This window comes from Microtus pennsylvanicus, chromosome 5 (assembly GCF_037038515.1).
Source record: "Microtus pennsylvanicus isolate mMicPen1 chromosome 5, mMicPen1.hap1, whole genome shotgun sequence".
NCBI classification, from domain to species: Eukaryota; Metazoa; Chordata; class Mammalia; order Rodentia; family Cricetidae; genus Microtus; species Microtus pennsylvanicus.
The window spans coordinates 23,482,161-23,504,710 of NC_134583.1; the positions used below are offsets into that span (position 1 = coordinate 23,482,161).

The 22,550-nt window shown below is 39.0% G+C and overlaps 1 protein-coding gene across 16 annotated transcripts in view; it reads left to right on the top strand.

Moving 5' to 3' along the window:
- The window catches only part of Cspp1 (centrosome and spindle pole associated protein 1), a 112,563-nt gene that overhangs the window by 40,046 nt on the left and 49,967 nt on the right, over positions 1-22,550 (top strand). For 5 of the 16 annotated variants that reach the window (XM_075971355.1, XM_075971356.1, XM_075971362.1 and 2 more), the window contains exons 4-11: positions 368-471; positions 5,529-5,609; positions 6,524-6,622; positions 8,974-9,386; positions 16,295-16,393; positions 19,003-19,070; positions 21,505-21,598; positions 22,473-22,530. In XM_075971355.1, coding sequence (XP_075827470.1) covers positions 368-471; positions 5,529-5,609; positions 6,524-6,622; positions 8,974-9,386; positions 16,295-16,393; positions 19,003-19,070; positions 21,505-21,598; positions 22,473-22,530 — 1,016 coding nt within the window. Of the gene's footprint in view, positions 1-367; positions 472-1,515; positions 1,540-5,528; positions 5,610-6,523; positions 6,623-8,973; positions 9,387-16,294; positions 16,394-19,002; positions 19,071-21,504; positions 21,599-22,472; positions 22,531-22,550 lie in introns of all 16 variants that reach the window. The other 11 variants (XM_075971352.1, XM_075971353.1, XM_075971361.1 and 8 more) reach the window with 4 other exon arrangements.

A 22,550-nucleotide genomic window follows, 5' to 3' on the forward strand; every position in this document is an offset into this window, starting at 1 on the left:
CTGGTTAGTCTAGCCTTGCTGGAGGAAATAGGTTTCAAAACAGCAGCAACAATAAAAACAAATGAAGAGAAGAACAAGGTGCTTCATGATAATTCGTCTAAACAGGGAGAAAGGTGATAGATACTTACACAGCCCTTGCATATATAATAACCCCAAATTATTATAGGTACACAGAACACAGTGTTCTGGGAAGCAGAACAGAAGGCTGGGTTCACCAGTGGAAATACCTACCATTGTTTGTGTCCCCACCAACGCCTTGCAGACATGAAGCCTCACTGAGTGCAGTCCTCTCGTGCTTTGTTACAGCAGGAGCTTCACTGGAATTGCTTGGAAAGGAATGTGCTACCTAAGTTTTTTTCTTTTTTAGGAATTGATTATGGATTAAGTTTACCACTTGGAGAAGACTATGAACGGAAGAAACATAAATTAAAAGAAGAATTGAGGCAAGATTATAGACGCTATCTTACTCAGGTAAGATGTTCTATTAATGAGTTGTGTGTTTGTCTGTTTGAATTTATCCCTTAAATTTGGGAAGTGTTGATCATATCTGGTATCTGGCCAACTAGTGTAGTCAAAATTAATTCTTGGTGGCGAAAACATTGTGAGAATTTGTGCTATGGAGTCATAGACTCTTCCTGGAGCTCTGTAGTTCAGCAAGGCATTGGGTTTAGTTTCTAGCACAGGAGAGTGCTTTACTAGGAAAATGGGTTGTAATGTTAAATGAGGTGTTTTCTGTAAAGCTATTTTCGCTTAAAGGGGCATACCCACCATTCCCCACAATATATTAAAATGACATGAGGCATTTTAGTTACTAATTATTTTTTATTATGAGCTTATAAATTTTCAGTTAACAGTTTTAACTGCTGTGTTTATTCAGGTTTTTCACTGTGACAAAGTACCTGAGAGAAATAGTGTGAAGAGGGAAGAGAGTTTAGCGGTCCAGCCTGTGGTCAGCTGACTCCATTGCTGTGGCCATGGTGGGAATGTGTGGCAGAACAAAGTTCAAATATCATAACAGGCAGAACAAAGTTCACATCTCCTAACAGGCAGGAAGCGGAGATCAGACAGGAAGAGTCTAGGGATAAGAGACAGTCTCCCAGTGACATGTCCCAAGTGACCCAATCTTCCTGCAGGGCTGGGCTAATCGGTTTCCAGAACCTCCCAAAGCAGAGCCACCTGCTGGAGATCAGGCCTTCAGCAAGAACCTTTTGGGACATTTCATATTCAGATCTTGATGACCACCAGCAGCTTTGCTTTTGATTTAATGCTTCATATAATAGAACCCTTTTGCAGTTATCAGATTATCTAAGAGCTAAATTATAGGCTTATTGTACGTTTTACAATGCAGTTTCCTTTGTAGGTTACAAAAATATTTTAAGCAGTCATGTTTCTAGTATCTGCAATACTTTCTATTGCTTTATAAAGACTTGTTTCAAGTTGTCTCTGACTTGTAATTGGAAAGAACAGACCTTTACTGAATACATGTTATCAATGGTTTGTTTCTCTTGACTTTAGGGCATTACACAAGCAAAAAGAAAGGTAGGGTTGCCTGCATCGTGTTCTCTTTCAGTTTGTGTAATAATTTGTAATCATTTGTATGTAAGTGATTCAAATCAAGTCGAAAAACAGCTTCATTTGTGTTTTTGAGACTTTTGAGTGGTTCCTTTTTGTATCTTTGCTTTTGCCAAGATGGAAGCCCACACATTATAATTTTCTATTAATGCAATCATTGCCTCAGTTCCTGCTTTGCCTTTGTTTCTGTTGTCTTATTTATAAATATCCCGGAACTGTGGTGTGCTTGCCTTTAGCTTGTTAATTTTTGTTCCACAATTATACTGATCACAAGATAATAGTCAAGATATTTAAAAATGTTTTGAACTATGTATTGTCATGATTTGAATTACGTGATATTTGTATGCCATCAAGCTGATCACATTTGCTAGTTTATGTAGGAAAACAGAATTAGTAGTTATACAAAATAATAGTAGTTATACAAAATTAGTAGTTATAAAAATAGTCTCATTCATTCTTTGATCACTTATCAGTAGTTTATTACTCTGTAGATCCTGTCTTCAAGAGCTTTAAACTTAGCTGTAGATAAAATCTTTCATCACGATCAGAAACTACAGCAAGATAACCTGATCAGGGGGAGGTATCGTTTTATAAGGCATTACAGGATGGGAAGAAATTGGATATTCACAAGGCAGAATTGAGTAGAGAAAGCTTTCAAATGGAGAATACAGACTGAAGAAAGATGTGGTTTTTGGTTCGACACATGTGCCAGCTTGACGATGGATGATAGATAGCCCTTTTATAGAGCGGTGAGAAATGGTGTAGAGGGCTAGGCTTGTGTTGTTGAAAGGCAGTCCTTGTGACGAGCTGAGAAGTGTTGAGTTTCTGGAATGTCTGTGAAGAGCATAACTGCTGTAGAACAGTTATTTCAACTTGTTAGAGACTCTCCTTAAACAGATCTCTAATGTCTTCACTGAACTAGTTCTGATCATCAGTCCATTGTTCTTGATGCTTTCCGGGATGATCCTGCTGCTAACTGATTTAAATAGTCCAGTGTATTCCTCACTAATTTTTGAATAAAAATTCAAATTCCTTAGCATGTCATACCTTTCCTGTTCTAGTTTGACTTCCTAGGCCTGTCTTGTACATCCCATCTTCCTCTTCTGCCTTTTCTTCATAGATGTAAGATTAGAAAAAGAATGATGAGGTGCTGGGCATGTCTCGTAAAGATGTGATTCAGCTTGTGAGAACTGGCAACCGAAGGAGGAGGGTACTGAAAGGTGGAAGAATGCAAGGCAGATCCTGGATTATACAAAGTATGAATTATTAGCCACTGAGTCATGTCTTAGGCAACAGCAGAGCAGAAGGAAGGGGATTATGTCTGGGCTAGCCAGCCTTCCTCAAAAACAGTTGATGTGCCCACTATTGATTAGAAAACAGTCTGGGGACTAGGGATGCATCTGGGTGATGGCTGACATAGAGCATTCTGGGTATTACTTTAACAACGTCTGCCCTGTATCCTGCCCTGTGTGAGATGAGCATCAGATCGGCAGTCACAGCAGAGATGGCTATGGTCATCTTGAGTGGGCATGAAGGAACTGCCTTTTTAAAGAAAAGTGATGTGATCACAGGAGCACGAGTCTTTACGTCCCCATGAAGGAGTTGATTGATTCTGTGATGGTTCATAAGAGTACAGTGGTAACAAGGTGCCCTAGACACCTTTAGACAAAGCCTTTGCATGACACCTGGAGGAGGAAGTTGAAAGCAAGAAAATTCCATAGAATGGACTATGGTGGTGCACACCTTTAAACCCAGCACTTGGAAGGCAGAGGCAGGTGGTTCTCTGTGAGTTCAAAATCAGCCTGGTCTACAGAGTTAGTTCCAGAACAGCCAGAGCTACACAGCGAAACCCTGTCTCGAAAACAAAACGAACAAACAGACAAACAAAGAACAACAACAACAAAAGCAAAAGATCTATTTAAGCACTGGCAGGAACAGCCTCTAAATAAATACCACTTTCCCCCCTTTAGTTTTCAGAATAAAGGCTCATTGGTGTTCTTACTGGGCAGACAGAACAGCTTTTAAATTGAATCAGTAAATTAATTTCATTAGTCCATAGCTCTTTCTTGAGCCTTACATTTTTCTGACTGTCTTCTTTGAAATCAAATGTGTTAAAAGCATTATAGAGCATGTCCAAAAGGAATCGCGATCACCATCTTCATTCTCGTGCTATACAGAAGTTTACTTTCCATGGTCTGTTCTTTTTATTTAGTAATTTATTTTGATTATAGCAGTTAAGGCCTCCTAACATACTGATGGCTGCCAAAGAGATGACAGAGTTAGAGTGGTCATGCAGTATTTACGGAACAGATAAAATTCACTTCTTGTTGTCCAGATAGATGTAGGGGTTTGGGTTCTTTGTCAACCTGTACTACAGTGTAGGTTACTTTCAGGCCAGCACCAGGGCTATAGCGAGGCTCTGCTTAAAAAAAAAGTTTTCATAAGGCTATGTTAGCCGTATACATTTATTACCCTAAGCTTGTTTTGTGATGAGGGATGATAACTTTCAGCTAAGGACTGGGATTTGTTGTGGTTGCTCATTTATAACTCTTAAAAACGATTAGATTTATGGTGCGCTTTGACATGGTGGGAAGCAGGGTTAGGATCCAGTCATTCCTTTGTCTTCCTGTTTTCTTTTGACAAAAAAGCTTATTAGAGTCCCATAAGCCAACCTTCACATTAGCTTTTATAACTAGATTTATTAATGACTTTATGACTTTTTCCCTAAATAAACTCATACAGTCCATGTTTTTAGTATAATGCTGTGGGAGCAGATAGTGTATTACATTGCAATTACTTATGTTTATTTGCTAACTAAGTGGTTAGAGGGAACATAAGCTTATTGTTTCCTTGACATTTAATATACTAATCGGAAAGCATTAAATGGTTAGTAATTATTTAATTTGTTCATGAATGCAAGAAACTGGATAGGCCAACACATACTGATTTAGCTTTTATGATGTGGTGTTGTAGGTGCTGGTGCCAGTTTTACAGGCGAAGGAACTGAGGCAGAGAAGCTCAGAGACTTATTTAGCTTTTTTGACTAGCTGTGCAGGGCAGGCATCATTCTCATGTTATGGAAGAATATGTGTGGGGTCATTGGTGTGGCCGTGCTGTTGTAGAAGCCTGAGCTCTGGGTCCTTGGACTCCCATGGACTTGCAGCAATGGTCTTCAGTGTCACGCGCCTGCTTAGTGGGTATGAGTGCAGGAGGGAGGGACACACAGCAGCAGCGGCGTTCACAGCTTAGTCTTTGGCACTTTGTGTATATATTTGCTTAGATAACTGCAGCAGACAGAAGAAAAAACATTACAGGCACTCGTGAAGATATTGGTGAGGAATCTGGGTGGTGGTAGCACCACACCTTTAGTCCCAGTCCTTGGGAGGCAGGGCAGGCAGATCTCTGTGAGTTCGAGTCCAGCCTGGTCGACAAGAACCAGTTCCAGAACAGGCTACAAAGCTACAGAGAAACCCTGTCTCGAAAAACAAGGGGAAAAATAAGATGCTGGTGAGGTAGGTAAAAGAATGAAGAAAATATACCTGGAAGGATATAAATTGGGAAAAAAATCAACCCTTTTCATGATTGTAATTACCTCGATTCAATATATATATATGTTTGTGTGTGTGTGTGTGTGTGTGTGTGTGTGTATGTATGTATGTATGTATATATACACACACATATCTTTGTGTGTGTGTGTGCACGTGTTCGAGCGTGCATGTGCGTGTACATTGCAAACCTGAGTTAAAGCTTGAGCCTGTCCTGGAAGTTGATTTGAAGGGATTCTAGCCGTCACTCAGTCACTTTTGGTGTGCTTTCTTGATTCACAGTCTCTGACTTCACCCCACTTCATCCTTCTGCTGTGCACTATGTAGCAGTTTAGACTATAGATTGTTAAGACACTTTGAAATGTACGGAAGCCATTAGCTAATGGATATTTTTAATATGTATATACACAGAAAAATTTTCTATCTACTGGTGAAACAGACCCATCTACTCTGGGAGTTTCTCTTCCTATCGATGAACGGTTATCTGCCAAGGTAGGTGGGTCAGAGAAGACTTTCCTGGTGCTTCAAAACCTTGAGAGAATATACTTCTAGTTACACCGTTTCTCCCTACTTGACTATAATCTTTCTTTTAAAAAGTCTATGGAATTCCTAGTTGAATCAGTAGAAAACTTTTTTGAACATTAATGATGTAATGCAATAGATTTTTTTAAATGTGTTGATTCTTTTACTGTATTTATTTACTTAAATAAATAATTCAGTCTATTTTTTCTGTTGATATCTGAGCCACGAAGTTTGTGCTGTGTGGTAGTTGCCAGTGACTTGAGCAGTTGCGAGGGGACAGTGGTGCTGAGCTTCTGTGTGTTTCTGTCACTCCCGTAGAGGTGGTAGCAACATGAAGTAGTGTGTAAGACAAAGTGGACAGATACTAAGTTTCAAAAAGCAGGCCTAATTTTTAAATACTCTTTTAGATTGTGTTGTTTCAGTGACATTGAACATATTATTAGGACTTAAGAAAATGTACTAATGCAGTTTATTTACATTTTAGCAACAGTTGATTGTATTATTTTAATGTATGTATATATATATTGTGTTTAGGCGTGCTTAACTTAGGGAATAAGATGGTTAGCATTAAGCATTTTGCTATTGGTCTGGGGAATTGCAGGATAGATATGTCACTGACAAGCTCTGGGGGAAAAGAGTCAACGTACTTTATGACTGAAGTAGTTGCATTTTGTTATTGGCAGCAGTGTTAATGAATTGAAAAACATATTTATATATGTTGCATATGGCAAGGGAGCTGCAGTGCTGATCAGTTGTCTTCCTGTTCCTTTCAGTGACTTTTTGTCCTTAGAATCATTGGAAAGCTTGATTTAGGCTAAAATCCGATTTGTATGATTCTGGCCTGATATTAACAGTTAACATTGCCTTTCAATTTCTTTTTTAAGGAAAGATTGAAACTTGAGCGCAACAAAGAATACAATCAATTTCTCAGGTGTAAGGAAGAATCTACAGAAAAGGTCAAACAGGTAGAAAAGAATATTGAGGTACGTTTTGCATTTATAAATTTTTAATATCATATGCATGAGTGGGCTGCTGGGGTTTTGTGTTTGTGCCACCGTCCCTGGCTTTATTTTTTAAGTGATTTTTAAATATTGACAAGCTTCTGGGTTTTATTTATATGTGTGTGTGTATTCATATAATGCATATTCAGACTTATCAAGACTAGAATAATAATTGGATGCTGAAGTTCTTTTTAAAATTTTATTTTTTAAATAATCATTGTTAAAAATATAATTATATAATCCCCCATCTCCCCTCTCCTGCCTTCAATTCCTTGAGTGCTGTTCCCTTACTCTTCAAGCTCGTGGCCTCACTTTCTTTAATAGTTTTTGTTACAGATATGTACAGTACATAAATATATAAATATGATTCGTTGAGTCCATTTAATGTTACTTGTATGTATATGATTTCAGGGCTGACCACTTGGTGTTGGATAACCAATTAGGGGGTTCGCTCTCTTGGAAGAGTAATTCTCTCTCCCTCAGCTGTCAGTAGTTGTCTGTAGTTTTCTGTCTACGGTTGTGGACTTTGAGATTTCCCCCATCTGCATTAGCGTGTCTATTGGTGCTGTCACTGTTCAGACCATGTTTGGGCAGCTGTATTGTTGAGGGGTCATGGGTGTAGTTTCCCTGTTATTTCTAGGCGACAGAGTCTCACCTCAGATTTCCTGTTTCTTTGGCTCTAATAATCTCTCAGTCTTCTCTTGCAAGATGTCCCCTGAGCCGTGGGTATGGGAGTTGTATATTAGATGCAGCCTCTTCGGCTGAGTTAGCAGAGCAACTGTCAGCTGTGCTTCTCTATAGTGGTCTCCATGTGCTTCAGACAGAAGCCTGAGAGCTGTGAAAGCTACACTGTCTGTGAGTGTACTGATGAGTATTTAGAAGCTGGGAAGGAATGATGCTGGTTTAGTAATGTGGTGGTAGTAGGCTCTCCTCTAAGGTCTCTGATGTCATCATCCCTGGGTAGTTGTCTAAGTTTCTAGTCCTTATTTCCGTCCAATGAGTGGGCTTTAAGACTAATTAGACAGCGCTTAGTCTCAAGATAGAAGTGCCACGAGTTCACCTTCAAGGCTATATGGGCATTGTTGTGGTTTATAGACTTCACTGCTGGATAGGTGTCTTAGTTAGGGCTTGCTTAGTTAGCAAGTTGGCGAGGAAAGGGTTTATTTGGTTTATACTTCCACATCACAGTTCATCACTAAATGCAGTGAGAGCAGGAACTCAAGCAGGACAGGAATCTGGAGGCAGGAGCCGATGCAGAGGCCATCAAGGGGTGCTGTTTACTGACTGTTCCCCAAGGTTTACTCAGCCACTTTCTTACAGAACCCAGGGCCACCTGCCCAGGGATGGCACCACTCACAGTGGGCTGGTCCTCTCCCATCAATCACTGCTTAAGAAAATGCTGTATAGTCTTGCCTGCAACTGTCTCTTATGGAGGCATCTTCTTACTTGAGGTTTCCTCCTCTCTCTGTCAAGTTGGCACAAAACTAGACATCACAGTAGGACTTCCTGGTGGCTTCCCTCCCTTGGCAGCCTGCATGGCACCTTTTGGTACCATGAAAGCTGTTCCTGAGGGAGGAGGCTCTCCGAGCATATCCAGCCCTAATCTTCCAGTGTCCAAAGTACATGGTATCTCCTGCTTCAGCCTCTGGGAGGCAACCAAGGGCAGCAGCAGTAGCTCATAATATTTTGGGAGTCTCTTGGACTCCGCTAGACACCAGCCCCAAAGAAGGTATCTCATGTCTGGCACCGAAGTTTTTGTTAGTCAGTGTGGCTCCTGGGGGCCTTGTCAGCCCAAGTGGCATAACTTAATTTTATTTATTTATTTATTTTTTCAAGACAAGGTCTCACTATGTAGCTGTGGCTGTCCTGGAACTTGCTCTATAGGCCAGGCTGGTTTCAAACTCACGATATCCACCTGCCTCTCTGTCTCCCAAGTGCTGGGATTAAAGGTGTGTGCCACCACCACCCAGCAAAGCTTACCATGTTGAAGAAGAATTTAATTTGAAGTACTGTGTAACTATTAAGATATGCCTGTTATGTCTAAGGCTGAGAATTTGCATTTAGTTGGCGGGTTTTCATAGTCACTTACCCATTTTAGTATTGCTGTGTCTTGCTATATAATACATTTTTCTGCAAAATAATTCCTTGAAGTTTTTTTCCGGAAAAAGCTACTTTAATGAGTTTTGAATAAACATCAAAGTTCAGAAATACATGAATGTATTTTAAGGATAGTTATTGGACTTTTATATAATAAAGACTTAGTATGACTTGAGACTAATTATCTTTTATATAATAATGTCTCATTAAGCTTTTTTTCTTCTTTAATTCAATAGCCAAAGAGTCAAAGAGATAAAAACCCTGTTAGTCACGGTAAATCTGAGCTACCTCCGCAAATACAGACTTCACACACACATTCTGAGGCACCGACTTATGAAGAGCTGCTAAACCGAACACGGCGAGAGGAAAGCAGATACCGGCAACTAGAAGATGAAATTGAATTAATAAACAGAAGACTTCTTAGACAGGCAAATGAGGAAGTAGGCGTTTCTGGTACAAACCAAAGCTTTGCCAGCAAGGTTGGTGGTGTTCCAGAGCGAAGAGCTCGCAGGTCTAATGAGGAGTGCGTGCCCGACAGACAGCTCTGTAGATCTGACCGGGATCCCCACGACGGCGAAGAAATGGATGAGAGGTTTAGATTTGAAAGTGACTTTGATAGAAAACTCCTGAGAGTCTATCCCAGTGAGAGGTAATGTCCACATTCGTCGTCATTCTCCTTACTTACTATCGCTCTTAGTTTATAAAAGCGCTTTTACTTGATTAATTCAACTGTACTGTTTATTTTGTGAGGTGTTGTAATTTTATGTGTCACTGAAAACACTCAAAATGAGGACCCCAAGGTAATCTAGGAGTTGGAAAGTGTATACTCTTAATTTAAAAGTGGGTGGCAACATTCTCGTAGAAGAAATTTCTTGTCTCAGCCGTGACCAAGTAGGGGAGTAAACAACACAACAGCAAAAACAAACAAAATCCCCAAAATCTCGTTTGAAGCCTAAAGCAGACATTGACTCAGATTGGAAGCCTGGATTCTGGCTGCCAGCAGCATCCAGAGAAAGCCCAAGTTTAAGGACTCAGGTTGTCTTGGGTCATAGTTTCCCAGATGACTGTCAGGGATGAAATCCACTTCCTTCTGCAGTAGGTTAAAGTCAGGTTGATAGCCATCCTAATATTAAATGTTAAATGTAGGGAAAAGGGACATTTTAGCATGGACGGAATAAAGTATGTGCTTATAATGTTGGTATACCTTAAGTATCTTTATCAATATATTTTAAAGATTGTTATTGGACTTTTATGTAATTCAAATGGTGTAAACTTAATCAGATTTTCAAATGTTTTTCTACTTTCTTTAAACAATTGATTTTGTAATATTGTTTGGAATTTCTTAACTATAGATCTTTGTTGGCCTTTACCTTAATATTTAACTTGACATATGTTTCCCTATTAGAGACAGAAATATCACAGGGCCTGTGTTTGTCATTGGCCTGCTAACTTGAAGGATTACATGTAAATTTTAGGACCTGTTTTGTTTGATAGTCTCAATATTTAATTTTTTACTATTTTAGAAAATATTCTCAGGGCGTAATGCAGCACTGCCAGTATTTTAATTACTGATAGCAATACAAAGCTCTCATTAATTCTCTGTCTCTAGTCTGTCCTTAGTTTAGATAATTTGAGTTCAAAATTTAATATCTTTAAGAATGAGAAATGTGGATTGCTTATGACAGTTTTCTATGAGAGCTGAATCTAATTGTTTGTAGTTTTGAAAATGCTCCGTATTCTGTAGTATCTTATATTTGAAGCTAATTAAAATACTTTTCAATTTAGGAATTCCAGGTACTCCTGGAATCTTGATGGTGTCTTCTCTGTACCTGAGAACTTTCTAAAGCCTTTTTTCTTTTTTTTTTTTTAAAAATGATATTTACCTCTAGAATATAATGAAAATATAACTTTAAAGTTTGGAATTATAAGAAACTCATGACAATTAATGCTTTATTCTTCACATATGAGCTAACATATCAATTCCATTTAATCATTTGAGGACTGCATTATTATATATCTCACAAATGAAATGATCTTTTTCAGTTAACTTTAAATCGTATTTTGAGATTATGTTACGTAAGGTTGAATTCTTACTCATGATCTCAATTGTGAACACTATTTAAGTCATGTGTTATTTACATTGTGTTAATGTATCAGATATCGTATCTCCATGCGTTAGGCATTTTTCATGTTTCTTGAGGACAAATTGGGTTATAGCCACTTTTTCTCCTTGAAAAAAAAAGAATTCACATTAATCATTCAATAGTTCATTTTTAATGAGTATACTTGTTAGTAAAAGAAATAATCCTGTTTGTTAACTTCTATGATTTCCTTATTCCTAACTTCTTTAAGTTAAATTTTTGATTGATTTTAATCTTATAGTGATGTTTTACTTTTATAATTTTGCTGTTTCATTCTAATTATCTTACAGCTTCTTAACATGCCTGATGTATTATGAACAGCATATTTTTTCTTATCTTATAGGTGGGGCAGTGAAAGCTCTCCAGAAAGGGTTGTTTTCTTAAAGTCATACCATGAATTGGTCAAAGTTCTTAAATAATTAACAAAGTGGTTATCACTGGGACTAAGAGCTTGTGTTCTGTGTGTTTGTGTGTGTTGTTCATGTGTCCTTACTAATGAGTAAAGTTGATGTTTAAGGGCTCTCTGAAGTTGAACATAAGTAGTTTTTTATGATACTTTGAATTATAGACTCTTAAACCGTAGCCTGTGCTAGTCTGTATTCCTTATTAGCTGAGCTGTAGAAGTTTTACTTTAATACTGAGTTAAGGAAGATTTCAGCATCGGATGCTGTTTGCAGTTTCTGCGTGACTAATGTGTCATACAGAATAGCGTTTCCTTTCTATTTAAAGCTTGCTAGTTGTGTATTTATAATAGACATTCAGTAAAGTTCTGAAATGACCCTTCCCTAAAGCTGAGATCTGTATGAACTGATAGGTTAAGTCCTCCTTAGTGTAAGACGCTCCAGATTTAATTTGTAAGGCATAAGTGAGAAGTGCCTGAGAAGATAGCCATTGGTGAAGACTTCTCCCTTAGTACCTTTACTTTTTCTTCAGAAAAGTCATTTTAGCAAATATTTAAAAAGATTCATTTGCTGGGTGGTGTTGGTGCACACACACCTTTAATCCCAGGAGGCAGAGTAAGGCAAACCTCTGTGAATTTGAGGCCAGCCTGGTCTGCAGAGTGAGTTCCAGGATAACTAGGGCTCTCACACAGAGAAACCTTGTCTTGAACCACCTCCCCCACAAAGGGATTGATTTATTTTTAAAAATTCTGTGTGTATGTATGTGTCCTCCCTAAGTTGATGGACACATGTTGTACAGTTGCTGGTGGAAGCCGGAGGGTTTTGTGTCCCCTGGAGCTGAGTTTCAGGCCACTGTTAGCCATCTGATATGGTCTGGAGACTGAACCAGGGTCTTCTGCAAGAGCAATATGTGCTCTTCATCACTGAGCCATTTCTCCAGCTCCATATGCGCAGATTTCCCTTCACATTGAGGATATAGTTGAGGATAGAAAATGCTTATTAAATACACAGATTGGAAAGGAACTGGAAGTCATGGGTGATGTTGCTCACAGGTAGCTTTTCAGAAAGCTCTAAAAGCAGAACTCAGGGGCGTGGAACATCACTTACACACATGGATGCTTGGAAGCTTGCTCACATAGCTCAGGGGCGTGGTACATCACTCAACATGCATGGATGCATGGAAGCTCATATAGCACAGGGGCGTGGTACATCACTCACTGCATCCTTTTTTTAAATTAAGTTTTTTGCTTTTTGCTTTTTTTTTTTTGAGACTTGGTAGCATGTGCTGACTCAAGCAAGACTCATCATAGTTCAAGCTGTTCTGTAACTCATGACAATCCCTTTGCCTCAGCCTCTGAAGTACTGGGATCACAGATATGAGCCATCACACCTAAGGAAGATACTCTGTTTGTTTGTTTGTTTTGGTTTTGGTTTTTTGAGACAGGGTTTCTCTGTATAACAGCCCTGGCTGTCCTGAAACTCACTCTGTAGATCAAACTGGCCTCAAACTGACAGAGGTCTGCCTGCCTCTGCCTCCTGGGTACTGGGATTTAAGGCATGAGCCACCACTGCCTGACCTACCCAGTATTTTCAAGTCCCTGGGTTTAATATCCACTCCACTCCTGCAGAAAGGTGAAGGGTATGGATTCAATATGGCTATTGAAATCTCAGTCCCAGATTCATTAAGAATAAAGGATTGAGTAAGATTCTAAACTACAATTTGGTTTCATGGCTTTATATATCTCAGGTTATTATTATTATTATTGTTGTTGTTGTTGTTATTATTTTTGGTCTTAGTAATTAAAAAAATTTGGTATTTCTATTTGTGAATAGCATTTTTCTCCTGAATTTAAAATGGTAAGCATAACTGTATCAGTCACAGAATTGAACCAGATGCCTTATGATTTTGTATTTTTTTTTAAATATTTATTTATTTATTATGTATACAATATTCTGTGTTTATGCCTGCAGGCCAGAAGGGGGCACTAGACCCCATTACAGATGGTTGTGAGCCACCATGTGGTTGCTGGGAATTGAACTCAGGACCTTTGGAAGAGCAGGCAATGCTCTTAACCTCTGAGCCATCTCTCCAGCCCCGATTTTGTATTTTTTTTTTAGTGAAGTATATTCCTCCACCCTGGATTCTTAAATATTTCTGTAGTATTTACTTATAATCTTGTGACTGACTTGTTTTTCTTACTAGATGAAATACTTCAGAACATCTTTTGTATTGGATGTTCACTGGGAAAGCTCTGTAGTCTTACCAGCGACAACCTTGATCTTAAACATAGTTTAAGATAATTTGTTAAATTCTGTTTAATGGTTTGAAAAGAATATGGTGCTTGCTTTTATGATCTGTATACGTGCTGAAGAGCCCATGAACTGTATTTTTGTGTGGGTTTGTGGCTCTAGCTGTTAAAATCTTAAGTGTATTAAGATTGTAAATACTTTCTTTTTAATGAGTTAGCTGAAAATGCAGGATACTGTAGTTCTTTTGTAAATTTTCGAACAAATCTCTGTTTCTTATTGACTTTTAATTATGAGACCCAACCAAAGTTATGCTTTAAAAATAGTAAGTTTAAATTTCTTTGCATAATTATTAATTAATTAATTAATTTTTACTGATGTAGATACCTCCTTACACCACCAGTGATTTTATTTTTGTGTGTCATGTCAGGTCCTTAAGACCATTTCTGGGTTTGGTGAATCTTTAAGATTGTACTCACAGCTGTGACTATTCATTTTAGTTTTATTGAGGCAATGGCTTGCACTGCCCTGGCCTGCAGGCCTCGAACATGTGGCAGCTTTTTCTCGCCTCAGCCTCCTGAGTGCTAGGATTACAGGCAGATCAGCAAAGCTAGCTGACGGCTGTCCAAGTTACTGTGGCTGTGGATGGAAGAGCTGCATTGGGAAGGTGGACAGAAGGAAGAGCGCATAGGGGAAGGTGGATTTCCTGTGGCTGTGGACGGGAGGAAGAGCAGGAAGAGCCGCGTAGGGGAAGGTGGATTTCCTGTAGTTGTGGACGGAAGGAAGAACCGTGTAGGGAAAGGTGAATGGACAGAAGCAGAGGGAACTGGGTGCTTCTTCCTTTTGAAGCAAGTGAGGAGACTTCATCGCTGCAGCAGTGGACTGAGACTCAGGGCCTAAGCTTCTTCTTGAGGGCAGATTGTATAGATGCCCCTTCCTAGCATAAGCTAACGTTTCAGACCTCCTATAGAAGGCAAATGTTTTTTTATAGTCTTTATTGTTTGTGCAGATAGTCTAGGGACAGTGAAGTCTTCCCCTGGTGGGACCCTCCTCAAACAGATGTTGTCAGGTGACAGCCAAGGGCTATCTCCGGAAGCAGCCCTTTCTCAGCGTGGCAGTCTTAAGCCACATGGATTATATAGGCGCGGCATAACTAAATAGAAGGTCATTCATTGTTCATTAAAAGCTGGAATTGCTTTACATGGTAGAAATAGGGATGGCCCTAGATTAATGTGTTAGTTTAAAAGAGCTGAGCATCTATACTCCAGTTTAAATATAAAGCTAGCCTTTTAAAAAATGTCAAATTGAAGTAAAATTTGGAATGACGCGTAGGGCACTGTGTTAGATATGGATAAAAAGAACAGAAGCAATTCCTGCTTTTGTGGCAAAGTCGCAGTGTTGTTGTGATTTTTATTTGAACCGATTTCCAACCTCCTGCCCCCTATAACTCTGATCATGGTTTTGTGGCAGAACAAGTGAAGACTGTGATAGGTTGTGTCTTTGGAGAATCTTTCTGTTACAGCGGGTCATGGCCGGTCCTGTTAATCGCAGCGCCAACTTTACGTAATGTTGTATTATATTTCCTCAACCATACTTCTTTTCATCTTCTTCAGAAAGAAAATATAATTTAACAGCCACATAAAGAAATATGACTTGTGAAATGCTGGTTTTCATGGATGTTAATAAATGTTCATGTAAGAAGTTATGCTGGTTTCATTGGCACGAGAAATTATATTTCATAAAAGCAAATCAGTGTTTGCCAAATGGAAAAAAAAAGATAGTTGAAATTTTTTTTCACTTTTTAAATAGTTGCTTTTTTAAAGAAGAAAATAAATTCTAAACTTTGTTTTTGTTCATTATGACCTTATAAGTACAACGAAGGCTCCTCAGATCTATGCCGCATCAGACTGTCTTCAATGTAATGTTTTCTATTGAGCTTTTTGTAATGTTCTTTCGTGGGGTTTGTTGTGCTAGTTTTTAAGTTAAGAACCTCAGTTCTATGTATAAGGAAATAATTAATAGACTATATATGTCTTAATTAAAAAACAGTTTTGTTTTAGTTCTGCTTGTAAACTTCAGTGTCTGCTGGGACTATATCTTCTCAGTGCCCCAACAGGGTTTGACCTACAGAAAGTGCCCAGTAATTCCCATGTTAGCCAAATGATAAAAATGTTTTTTCTGTGTTATCTTACCTTTAAAAACAACACACACACACACACACACACACACACACACACACACACATGGAGAGATGGCTCAGAAGAGCACTTGTTGCTCTTCCAGAGGGTCTGAATTCAGTTCCCAGCACCCAAGTTGAATGACTTAGAATCTCGTACTAACAAACACTAGTCTAGGTGATCTGACACTCTTTTCTGGCCCTCTCAGGGTTAGCAAAGATATGACTTGTGTGCCCATACACACACTCACACACAAAATGAAATATTTAAACATAACATTGAAATAAAATGTTCTAAAAGGTGAATAGAAATAATTTGTTATAATTGCACTAAAAAATTATTAGGGAATGGAGTCATAGCATTACTTTCCCAGTGTACTGTATATGACAACAACAGCAAACTTGATTGTACACGCACACTCCTTGTTAATGAACAGATCAGAGTTGAGGTGAACTCGATTTGACTTAACTTTAGGATGTGTTAGCAGTAAATGTCAGCACAATCCTTTGTTCACTGTGATGCTAACACCCTAGAGAGAAAAGAAGACCCACTGTGTGGGGGATGTGCTCTATAAGCTAATGTGTTTTTAAGGCCACACGGAAACAGACAAGGGCATGTGCCTCCTGTGGAGAATGAGGATGCTGCCACAGAAGAGTCAAACACACGGACCTCATCTGCTGGAAATAAAAGGTATGTGGTAGCAATTCTGGCCTTGTCTTTACGCTCTGAAACAGCACCTGTCTAACATTGGTTAAGGAAGAAGTAGAAAAAGCATAGTATATTAACAGCCACCCTTTACTAGTGACAGGATTAAATGGGAAGAAAAGTGAGGACTTATTAGGAGTGAATATTTATGATTCTCTCTGTCCCCTTCCCTCTTCCCTTTCTTGTCTTTCCGTATCTGTTCTGAGGATTGAACATAAATCACTGAGTGAGACAAAGCACTTTACCACTGAGTTACATCCTTAGGCCTACATCATTCTTTTCAGGAATTTTTTTTTTTTTTAAATCTTGGCAGGGCTTTTAGAGTAACCCTCTCTCATTATATAATACTCCCTTAGGAAGAACATATACTAAAATTGGAATGCTAAGTATATAAAGTAGTTTGAAATAATGAAGGAAAGATGAACATAATTTGATGGTGTGATAATGAATTTGAGATGTGCTGAGACTGTGGTTGGAGAGATGACTCAGTGGGAAGAGGGTGCAAGTCTGAGTCCCAACCTGGCTGATGGCTCGCAGCTGCCTGGAATTGCAGTGCCGGAGCAGTCTGACTTCACAGCTGGCACATACACATGCGTAACAGGAAACCTTTAAAAATATCTTGGCATCCTGGTGCTACAGTTGGGTTGAAAATAGATCGAAAATGTCCCTGCAGTGTGAGTTTTAACTTTACTACTATTATTATTATTATTCATGTTATTTGCTTATTGGTGAGGTAGCTTTAGTGCTTACTTTGTAAAATTAGTATTTAAGTTTGTATTGATAAGAAATTTAATAACGTTATAGTTCTTTTGTGTGTGTGCTTTTCTATTTTGTGCGTAAGAATGAATGGTTCTGTTCTTAAAAAACAGAACCTAAAGGGAACCACAAGGACCAGCGAGATCCTCAGCAGGTGAAGGTGCTTGCCACCAGGAGTTAATCCTCGGAGATCACACTATGTGAGCTTCCAAGGTTGTCTCTGACCTCCACACTTGAACCATGCCACTTGTACGCTAGACACAAGCAAAAAAGTTAAGAATGATGAAAATGTAGAGCAGAAGCGCATGAGGTCTGGGATGTGGCTCAGTCAGGAGAAACCTGGGATTTAATCCCAGCAGTGTCCACAGTTTACACACTGTGGTCCTGACACCTGCCGTTGCAGCGCTAAGAAGAGGAAGCTGGAGGACCAGTGGAGCCTCCCCTCCTAGGCTTTAGAGGAACTCAGAGAGAGGGAGAGGGAGGCAGTGGGGCAGGGGACGATCAAGGAAGTGTGTGTGTGTGGGGGGGGGGGGGACAAGAGCATGAGAAGGTGATGGAGAACTGAGTACGATCACACTGTATTGTACGCATGTGTGGAAACCAGCGAAACAGCGGAGTTTGTACAATGCTGATGAGGAAAGCAGAATAAATGGTCCTAATGTAGAATATAATCACTGTAACAGTGTCCTTTCTTAGAAGAAATGCCAAGGATAAGTTATCCTTGCCAGTAGGAGAGATTGTTGTCTTTTTCAATTAAATTTCTTTGTTCCTTTTTTTCAAGACTTTTTAAAAAATTTTTTTAAAAATGTAGTTAGGATGCACACATACGTGCACACACACACATTTATATAAATCTATTTTTGGTCTGGTGGTAGTGGCGCATACTTTTAATCCCAACACTTGGGAGGCATAAGTAGGTGTATCTCAGTGAATTCAAGGCCATCCTGGTCTACAAATCGAGTTCCAGGACAGCCAGGAAGGACTGTTGCACAGAGAAGCCTGGTCTCGACCTCCCGCCCCACCTTCTTAAAAAAAAAATCTATTTTTACTGGGTAATTTCATATAAAAATGAAGCAGGCTAAAGAAAAATTTTATACACACACACACACACACACACACACACACACTGGGGTTCCTTGGCTTAAAGAAATAAAATACCGTAGTTTTAGCTGGCACTTGAAAGAAAGGCTAATTCATATCACACTTCCTTTTTGTCTTCAAGGGGGCATGTATGTGCATGTGTTTGTGGAAGCTGGAGGTGAAAGTCACCGTCTTCATCATGTTCCACTCAGTTCACTGAGACAGGTCTCTCACTGAACCTGGAGCTAGCATGGCTGGCCCCAAACCCTAGGGAGACTGTTGTCACCTCCCTAGCTGGGGACTGTGGACATGCACTCCCTGTCTGTGTGTACTGAGGGCTGAGCCCAGGTCCTCAGTGCTTTTCAAGAACTTTACACATTGAGCCATCTTAATCCTAATCATATTTTGTTCTTTGAGACAAAGGTTTTTTTTTTCTTAAAATATTTATTTATTTATTATGTATACAATATTCTGTCTGTGTGTATGCCTGCAGGCCAGCAGAGGGCACCAGACCCCATTACAGATGGTTGTGAGCCATCATGTGGTTGCTGCGAATTGAACTCAGGACCTTTGGAAGAGCAGGCAATGCTCTTAACCTCTGAGCCATCTCTCCAGCCCGAGACACAGGGTTTTTATGTGTAGCTGAATCTTACTTATTATTTATTCCAGGCTAGCCTCAAACCCACAGTCCTTTATGTTGAATTTAGATTTCCTAAAATCACATGGATTTTAATATTTGCTCTCTTGTATTGTTTTAGTGCTCACGCTAACGAACCACCCAAGTGTGCTGATGGTAGTATCAGTCCCTTCGCAGGGATGCTCTTTGGTATGTACAGCACGTGCAGTTGATGAGACCTTTGCAGAGTGTTGAACTAAATGTCCTTATAGATAGCTTCTCGCGGCTTACATTATGCTGGGGACTGTGCTAAGCATTTAGCATGCACTGTATAGGACTATTGATTCTTTTAAAGCTTTGTAACTTAATTAGCTACTGTTGATTCTTTTAAAGCTATGTGACTTAGTTAGCTACTTTATAGATGAAATCAGTTTGAGTGAAAAGCGTTTTAATTTCTTTTTTATATTAGGACTTTGTTGCACTATGGATTCTTTATCCTGTTTTATATGTGACCCTTGATTTTTTGGTTATCTTTGGTAGTGTGAAATTGTCTTGTATTTTAGCTCATTTTCTTTGAATATTCCTTTCCCAACCTTGTTGCCTCAGTCACTATTCTTTTGTGTTTGTGTGAGTGAGAGAGTGTGTGTGTGTGAGAGAGAGACAGAGAGACAGACACAGAGAAAGACAGATGTATGGAGACAGACAGACAGAGACAGAGAGACTGGGCCTGGGCCTGGGCCTGGTATAGGCTTTTGAAGCCTAAAAGCCCACCTCCCCAGTGGCACACTTCCTCCAACAAGGCCACATCATGTAATCCTGTTAAAGAATTCCACTCTCTGGTGACTAAGCATTCAGATATGATTCTGTGGGAGTCATTTGTATTAAAACTGACACCCTTGCTCTTCCTGTATAGTTCCTGAAGAAGTGGTCTTTTTTTCCCTAAATCATGATGGTGATTCAAATTTTCTATTTTTTTTTAAATCAGAGGTCAAGGTGATATAATCCTTTTGGTTTGCTATATTATATTTGTCTTTATTTCTTTTCAGAAATGGTGTGGTGAGCCTTGTTTTTTTTTATTTTTTTAATTTATTTATTTATTAAGGATTTCTGCCTCCTCCCCGCAACCGCCTCCCATTTCCCTCCCCCTCCCCCGATCAAGTCCCCCTCCCTCATCTGCTCAAAGAGCAATTCGGAATCAACCTACCCCTGGATCCAGCAATACCACTCTTGGGAATATACCCAAGAGAGGCCCTATCATACAACAAAAGTATATGCTCAACTATGTTCATGGCAGCATTGTTTGTAATAGCCAGAACCTGGAAACAACCTAGATGCCCTTCAACGGAAGAGTGAGCCTTGTTTTTTGCTTCTTGCTTTGTACACAAATGAAGTTGATCTTTGACTTTGAATGGACATTTTGAAAACTTAGCTAAAATTTGGTTGTAGTGTAAAGCACATGAGAAAATTGAATAGCATTTTAGGTTCATCTAACCTAAAAGTGGTCAGTAATTTAAATTTTGACTTTGAGACATGGTCATGGTATTTTCAGACTTTTATTTCCTGGAAATGACTATTTCCAGGGAGAAAGATGGTATATTCACAGAAACTTAGTTCTTTTTTGTTTTGTCTTTTCTGAGACAGGGTTTCTCTGTAGCTGTGGAGCCTGTCCTGGAACTTGCTCTGCAGACCAGGCTGTTCTACTCACAGAGATCTGTCTGCCTCTGTCTTCTGAGTGCTGGAGTTAAAATTGTGTGCTACCATCACCCAGAGAAAGTTAGTTCTTGTTGTCTATAAGATTTTATCAATTTTATCTGTCAAGTCAGAATAAAGGCACATAATTATGATGTATTTTGTAACAAATGACAAAAATAGGAGAACCAAGCTGAGAGTTGAGTGAAAAATGTTAATTTTATCAGTAAGAAGATTAACAAGTTTTCCAGTATGCAGTTGGGAACTAACTAGGGTTTTGAATAAATCATTAGCCAGACAGTTAGATTCCATTATGGTGGGGACAGTATGGAAACAGGTGACAGGCGGCATAGCAGGAGCAGAAAGCTCAGGGTTTACAAGTTGAACCACAAGAATGAAGCAGAGAAAAAAAAAATGAAGCAGAGAGAGCAAACTGGAAGTAAGACAAAGCTCTTAAACTCTCAAAGCCCACTCCAGTGACATACTTCTGGTAAGGCCATACCTCCTAAGCCTTTCCAAACAGTGTTGCCAACTGCCCGGAACTATGGGGGTACATTTTTCATCCAGAGGCTCGGGAATTATTAATACATATATGTTTGAACCATGATAAGAATTCATTTATTGGCTGGGGGTAATGGTGCACACCTTTAATCCCAGCACTCAGGAGGCAGAGGCAGGTGGATCTTTGTGAGTTTGAGGCCAGCCTGGTCTACAGAGTAAGGTCCTAGACATGCTCCAATACTACACAGAGAAGCCCTGTCTTGAAAAAAAAAAATAGAAAAAGCAAAAAACAAAAAAAACCCTCACAAATTATGAAAGTAACCAATGTATTGATGTGATTTTCTTCTCTTTTATAGTGATTACTCCAACATAATTAAGAACTGAATTTCTTAAGCTTGAGTTTTAGTTGTGTTTGAGACCTAAGAGTTAAGTGTCTTAACACTTTCTTATCTAGGAGGCCAAGACCGAGCACTCATCCAGAAAAAGAAAGAGCAGTATAGGCAAGAACTTCTGGAGCAGATGGCTGAGCAGCAGCAGAAGAAGAAACGGTAATGAAAGGTTTGCATTCAGCACAGCGCATTGTGTGCAGTGACAGGGTGTGAAGAAGGATGGCAGTTTCTTCTCGTGTGACTTGACTGCTACCTGTGCCTCTTAGCTTATTGCTCACAATGAATTTTAATCCTCTCTACCCTCTATTATTATTATAGTTATGAATAAAAATCTTGGTTCTAAAGAATTGGAGAATTATCTTCTTATCCTTTCCCTCACCTCCAAGAGGAAGCTAATATCTTAATATCTGCTGTTAACTATAAAATACCATTTTTTTTGTAGTGTTGGGCTTTGAACTCAGAGCCTTGTACTTATTAGTTAAGCAAGCCTTCTACGATTGAGGTTTTCTTTTCTTTAAAGACTTTTATATTATGTGTATAAGTGTTCTGCCTGCATGTGAGTATGTACACTGTATGTGCCTGGTTTACTTGAAGGCCAGAAGAAGGTGTCTGATTCCTTAGGACTGGAGTTACATGCAGGTGGTTGTGAGCTGCCATGTGGATGCTGAGAACTTGAACCCAGGTCTTCTGGAGGAGCAACAAGGGCTCTGAACCACCGAGCCATCTCGCCAGCCTTATTGGCATGAACATATATACGTGGTCTTAAAGAGGCTTTAATTTTTTTTCATAAAATGTTTTTGTCTTTGAAGTACCTCTGGTATTCATTTTGAGATATGTATTTTATGGCATTTGACATGTAATGCGGACTATGATTAAATTTGATTTTTAAACTATTATCAGTTAAAGGAATTATTTGTATTTAGAGATGTACTGTTTATATAGACTTTCTGTGCAAATCTGTTTCGTTGATGACTATAATTTTGATTGTGTGTTTACTACAGTTTTAAATTTATAAAATCTTAATTTTATTTAGAGAAAAAGATTTACGACTTTCAATTGCAACTTGTGGTGTACAAGATCCTGAAAAATCGGTAAGAGTTCTTGGCATCAT